The sequence below is a fragment of the Myotis brandtii genome, unplaced genomic scaffold, assembly GCF_000412655.1.
Source record: "Myotis brandtii unplaced genomic scaffold, ASM41265v1 scaffold1660, whole genome shotgun sequence".
Lineage (NCBI taxonomy): Eukaryota > Metazoa > Chordata > Mammalia > Chiroptera > Vespertilionidae > Myotis > Myotis brandtii.
In genome coordinates, this window is record NW_005356088.1 from 363,476 (window position 1) to 370,200 (window position 6,725).

Genomic DNA, 6,725 nt, shown 5'->3' on the forward strand with positions numbered 1-6,725 from the left:
CCATCTGTCTGGCATGCTGACCTGTTAGGAATTCCAGGGAGGGTCCATTATCTCATCACACATCTGCATGCATCTGATCCTGGGCTCTCTCTGACCTAACATCCCGGCCTTTTAGTGATAGAGGGCGCGAGTTCATTCTGACTACTTCCAGCTGACCAGGGACGATGAGGGGGGGTTTCAAGGTCAGGGTCAGGCAGAGGCAGGTCAGAGGGCAGCCGAGTGTAGGGATGGAGCAGGAGCTGATTCACAGTCACCCATGACATCTCCGTGATCTGGGAGCAGCTGAACTTGAGGAGGCAGGGGGCTAGGAGAAAAAAGACACAGATGAGAATCAGGGGCCCTATCATGGGTAGGACCCATGTAGCTAAGGGGCTTTGGAACCAGCCGAAAAGAGAGTTGTCCCGGGAGTTTCTTGCATGTAGTTCTTCACTCAGCTTAGTCAGGGTCTGCACATTTTGCTCCACTACTCCGGACTCCTTGATGTAGTAGCAGCATTCCTCCTGAAGGAATATGCAGGTCCCTCCTCTTTCTGCAGTCAGAAGGTCTAAGGCACACTGGTTCTGTAGGGCTACCTGGGCTATTGATGTTATTTGTCGCTGTAGGGAGGCTAAAGAGGCGGTAGTAGACTCCAGGGCTAACTGGAGCTTGTCATTAAAGTCCTGAGCAGTGAACAGACGGTTCCTGAGGGCCACCCCCCCTCCCCCCGGCGAGGCCTATCGAGGTAGCGATACTCACCCCTAACATGACAGGGAGGAAGGAGGCTAGGCGGGCCCAGGGGCGGGATGAGGGGAGCAGCCAGGCGAGCTCCGACTCTCCATACAAGGTTAGTTGGGGAACAACTGTGACCACAAAGCAAGGCCCGGGGTCAGAGGAGTTTATGCAGTTGCTTAAGGTGCCGTTGCACCAAAAGAAGCTACCCAGGCTGGCCTTGGTGAGACTGGCTGCGGTGTGGTTTTGGGTACAGTTCCAAGTGACTCGTCCCCCAGTTACCGGATTACTGGTCTGGTAGCATATCCGTGGGGGCAGGGTGGGCTCTGGAGTTTCGGGAGGCATCACAGACCTTGAACCTCCACACATAAGTGGGTGGGGGTGGATGTAGATTGCTCAGGGCCGGGAGGAGGAGGAGGGGGAGGGCGACTAAGGTGGACCTTAGTGGGGCCCAACACCTCACATGTATAGAAGTCATGCTGCTCTGGGGTCCTCTTGAGTCTGGAGAGGTGGTGCCATGACGGGTCGCCAAGCAGCTTATCCGCGGTGGGGGTTGTGAGGATTACAGTGTGAGGTCCCGTCCACCTAGGCTTTGCATGTGGAGTCCGACATAACCCAAGGACTGTCTGTATACAGCAAAGGCTCAAATACACTCCCTATAGATAATTATTTTATTTAAGTCTGGTGAAAAAATAAATTTTTTTGTTCCCCAAGGAACTAGCTAGACCATGTCACCTTCTCTAATACTACATAGCTTTAACAGTATCTACTAAGGTTATTCCAGACATTATATGAACTGGGTACTGTGTCCCAGTTGGTTTTGAACCCCTTAGAATTACTTAGACTCAGGAGTCTGGAACTTACCGCTCTCTATTTTAATTGGGTTTTAGTCTGCTTACTTTTCCCATTCTTATATTGTTAGGAATAAATATGGTATAAATTTGAAATTTATAAAAATAGGATTTTGTTTTCTCTTATTTTGCTCAATAACCTTTAGCCTTGATGAAGGGTAAGACTTTTTTTTTTCTAGGAAAGTTATATGATGAAGATTGACCTTCATTAAAATCGCATGGTCCTCTTATCATGTTGATTTCCACATACAATGTCAGTTTGGCCATGGAAGAATTTTCTTTGAGATATTCTTTTCATATTTCTGGTAAGTATATTGCCTTTTTAAATTTATGTGTTTGTTTTATTGTGCTTTGTTAGGAAGACTATGTTACCAAATAAACAGATTGGAATTCTCTGTTTCATTTGTCAGATTTAGGGGTGAAGACAAAACCTTAAATATTATTTAAGTTTGTGACTTTTGTACTTTGTGGAGGCCTCAAGCTAAATCTCTATAAAATATAAGATTGGTTGGATTATTTTATTTTTCATGTAGCACCTAAAAATTGTGTCCATTTACTAGGTACTTGGAATATTATAACAATACAATAGGAATGTTTTATTCCTATTATATAATTTTCAAGTAATTTTTTCTTTTGAAATTAATTTTCTTGATAATGTGCAAATATCAATAGTAAATTAGTTCTCTTTTACTTGTTTGGTGTCTAGTTCATATATGTTAGTTGCAATGAAGTTATTGAAAATTTTGCTGTGCCTAACATTCCTGTGGTTTGGGCAAAGGCACAGATGGTATTATGAAAATTGAGAATTATTGCAAATTATAGAAATTGGAAGTCATGGAGAAAACATTTGCACTTATGTTATTAGAATTGCTTCAGTCCTTAAGATTAATCAATTTATACTCATTAAAAATGTTAATTGGAGAAGCATTTCTATTAAAAATAGTTTACTTAATTTATTCTGATAATGTGAGAAGTGTTAGTAGGAAATAACTAAAGAGACTTGCATCCAGCTCAGATTATATGTCAAAGTATACCTTAAGGAACTCATATAAACAAAATAGATTAAAATCTCACATTTAAGCCTTTAATTATTCAGACTGTCAACAAAAGTTCTTAAACTTATGCCAGAAGGACTCAGCAGTGATTAAGACAGTCTCTGCCTGAGTAGAATTTACAGTCTAGTAGGGGAGCTAGTCAATAATCAAATAACCTATAGAGTGAAAAAATAACTGTATTCACTTTGTGCAATAAAATTCACAGAGTACAATGAAAATATATAACAGGGATTCTGTCTCATTTGGCAAAGAATAGGGATGGAATTCTAGAAAAACTTTATTTCTCTGTTGTTCTCTTGCAGTAAAACTCTATGAAATTTATTTCTACTGTTTGTCTCCCTTTTTGCTCTCTTATTTTGTCTTGAATCCATTCCCATTGGGCTTTTTTTTCTTACCACTCCACAGGCATTGTTCTTGCCAAAGCTGCCAATGACGTCCACAAGTCCAGGTCCAATAGTCACTTGTCAGTCCTAAGAGCAGCGTTGGGCACGCATGAGCTCTACTTCTACAATCTCATGGCCTCCAGGACACGACTTTCCCTTGGCTCTCCTCTCACCTCCCTGCTCTCCTTCAGAGTCTTCACTGGTTGCTCCTCATATTCTTTACCATGAAAGGTTGAGGTATTCCAGGACCCAGGTCCTTGCCTCTCTTTTCTTCTTTACCTAAACTCACCCTTAAGTGAGTGACCGTGCAACTCCTCACTTTAAATACCTCCATACACAGGTAACTGCCAAATATTGTCTCCAGGATGAACAGTTTTACTGAACTCCAGCACTGTGTGTGCAATTTCCCTCCTCTCCACTAGAATATACGGTAGGCATCTCAAACTTAACGTGACCAAAATTCAACTCTTCATTTCATGCCCCTGCCTCCAAATTATTCTTCCACCAATCTCTCCCATCACAGTAGATGGCAACTCCATTTTACTAATTAGTTGCTCAAACCATTAATCTTGGTTATCCTTGACTATTCTTCTCACATCTCACATTGAATATAGTTCATATGTGGGCCGTTCTGCAAAATAGATCTAGAATCAAACTATTTCTCAACAATTCCAACATATTCTCATGAGTCTTTTTTTTAGTCTATTTTACTCATAGCATCTAGAATGACCATTTTAAAATAAATAATTCAGATCATGTTATTCTGCTTATAATCTTCCAATTTTTTCCCACCTCATCCTATATAATAAAAGAGAAACATGCAAATTAGCCATCCCTCTGCTACACTCAAGCCATGCCCACCTGCCATGCCCACCAGCCAATCCGAGTGACTATGCAAATTATCCAACAAAGAGGGCAGTTGATTTGCATACACAGGTGTCAAGTGCCCCAGGAGTTGATGGAGGCCGTGGCTGTGGGCTCCCAGGACTTTCACCGGCCCCAGGAGGCGAGGCTGTAGCCACGCCCGTGGGCTCCCGGGACATTCCCCAGTCGGGGAGGCGCGGCCGCCCATGCCTAGCCATGCCCGCGAACTCCCAGGACCTTGCCGGTGGAGAGCGGGAGGTTTGGAGGACTTGGCAGAGCAGGAGACTGCTGGACATAGAGCAGAGCGAGAGAGAGGGTGGCTTGGAGGGCGCAGCTCCCTCTGTCACCCCAGCTTCCTCATCACAGCTATGGAAACTGACAGCAGGGAGGAGGAAGTCCAACCCCCACAGAATCAGCCAGAATCAGCCATTGGTCAGACAGCTCTCAGCAGCCTGATAGCCAGGACTCTCATTCACCTGCATCTCAGACCCTGACAGTATAGAGGTGAGACTATGTTTAAAGAACAACTGTTGATTCAACGTAGCTCTGCAGCCGAAAGATGCCGGCATTATCGACAGAAAGTGTCTGCAGAGCAGCATGCGTCTGATCTTGAAAGAAGGCGGCGCCTGCGACAGGATGTATCTGAACACCAGCTACTGGAAAAACGTCGCTCTGATGCCGAAAAACACCGGCGTTATCTACAGAAAATGTCTAAAGACCAATGTGCCTTTGAAGTTGAAAGAAGGCGGTGGCAACGACAGAATATGTCGAGAGAACAGTCATCAACAAGTACTACCAATACCGGTAGGAACTGCCTTCTCAGCGAAAATGGAGTACATGATGATGCAATCCTCGAACATAGTTGTGGTGGAATGACTGTTCAATGTGAAGTTTGCCTATCACTAAATTTCTCTGATGAAAAACCATCCGATGGGAAATTTACTCGATATTGTAGCAAAGGGATAGTCTTTCCAAATGATATACATTTTCCTGATTACCCAGCATATTTTAAAAGATTAATGACAAACAAGATTCTGACAGTAAAAAATGTCATGGAAAATATTCATTCCATAAATAGTTTTTTTGCTTTTGCTTCTATGGATGCAAATATTGCATCACCATCAGGATATGGACCATACTGTTTTAGAATACACGGACAGAAAATCAGACGCGTCCCAGGTCTTGTCCCGGAGCAAACGGAGTAAGCAGCTGAAACTAATAACACCCACCCCGAATTGGCGAAATTACTCAGCTGGTGAGACGGTTTGCAGCCTGGGATAAAACTAAACTTTAATCTTCCCTAAATGTGGGATCAGTGCCCCCATAGGTAGACTCCTTTCTTGCCTTAGGGTCCAGTATACCTTCATCTGCCCTCCCAAACCCAACATGGCACCATGGTCCAAGAAAAAGGGTTGACTTGAATTCAGGGCTCATATTCTTGGACTGTCTAGCTCAACTACATTTTTGGCCTAATTACCTCAATACCTCAATTCTAATCATTTCTAGAGGATGAATTACAGGCAAAGCCCAGACTTTCCCCCCTGTCTCTATAATGTTTCTGAGAATGGACTCATAGGCTTTATATTGATATCAAATTTTAACTTTGTGAGGTACAGGTATAACAAAACCCCCCACAATTCCACTCGACAGAAATATATAATCTAAAAAGTAATTAAAACAGCTTATAGAAAGTAATTTCTTCATTCACTGATTGATTAAAAATACTGAGTACTAGGGCAGGAAATACTGTAGAAGCACACAGAGAAGGAGAAATTTACCAAAAGTGTCAAAAAATAATTTCTTCATAAGACTACTTGTACTAAAATGCCATCTCTGCATTCTGGACACCAATAACAAAGCCTTAAGGGTAAAGAATATCTAGGGTACAGCACCTGTAGAAATCTGTCCACTTTCAGTATGACAAAGCTGTCCGCAAATAGCAAATCATCCTTAATTGGCTCTGAAACTTTCATTATTAAATCAAGAGTCAACAGAGTTTGTGTTATTGTCACCTGTCACAGTTCACCTTACATCTGACATGCAAACTTAGCATGACTATGTGCAGACAAAAACACCTATTCATGAGCATTGTACAGTTTTCCCCAGGAAAAAATAGGGCTCCAATATGCATTCCTCTTGATAAATCTTATCAGCATGTTGAACATCTTGAAAATCATTGCTATTCACTGCCTCAGTTTATGGATAACTTCATTGACACATTTAACTAACCATAAAGTCATTTTTAGTGCTTTTCATAAATGGATCTCATGCACTACTTGTATTCAAATGTCTGATGGCAGCAATAAAACAATTTCCATCAACACTGGCTGTTACTGAGGGTTTTAGCATTTGAGTTAAGAGATATGTTAAATCTACTTTCTTCCACATTATGTCAAGATTTCTTGATTTTGTTTGGATATTTTTTAATTTTCTCTGGGTACACAATAAAGATTGTAAAGAAATATAGGAGAATAGAGACTAGTTTGCCAGATATTATAACATTTATAGTTCTGGGTTACCAGAGAATCCTATATAATAAAAGAGAAACATGAAAATTAGCCATCCCTCTGCTACACTCAAGCCATGCCCACCTGCCATGCCCACCAGCCAATCCGAGTGACTATGCAAATTATCCAACAAAGAGGGCAGTTGATTTGCATACACAGGTGTCAAGTGCCCCAGGAGTTGATGGAGGCCGTGGCTGTGGGCTCCCAGGACTTTCACCGGCCCCAGGAGGCGAGGCTGTAGCCACGCCCGTGGGCTCCCGGGACATTCCCCAGTCGGGGAGGCGCGGCCGCCCATGCCTAGCCATGCCCGCGAACTCCCAGGACCTTGCCGGTGGAGAGCGGGAGGTTTGGAGGACT

The 6,725-nt window shown here is 42.8% G+C and overlaps 1 protein-coding gene across 1 annotated transcript in view; it reads left to right on the top strand.

The window, feature by feature from the left end:
- The window catches only part of OVCH1 (ovochymase 1), a 42,479-nt gene extending 39,254 nt beyond the window's left edge, over window positions 1-3,225 (top strand). Inside the window, 1 exon segment of the mRNA XM_014536845.1 lies at window positions 3,020-3,225. Within this exon segment, the coding sequence (XP_014392331.1) occupies window positions 3,020-3,225 (206 nt within the window).
- Window positions 3,226-6,725: the final 3,500 nt, after the last annotated feature.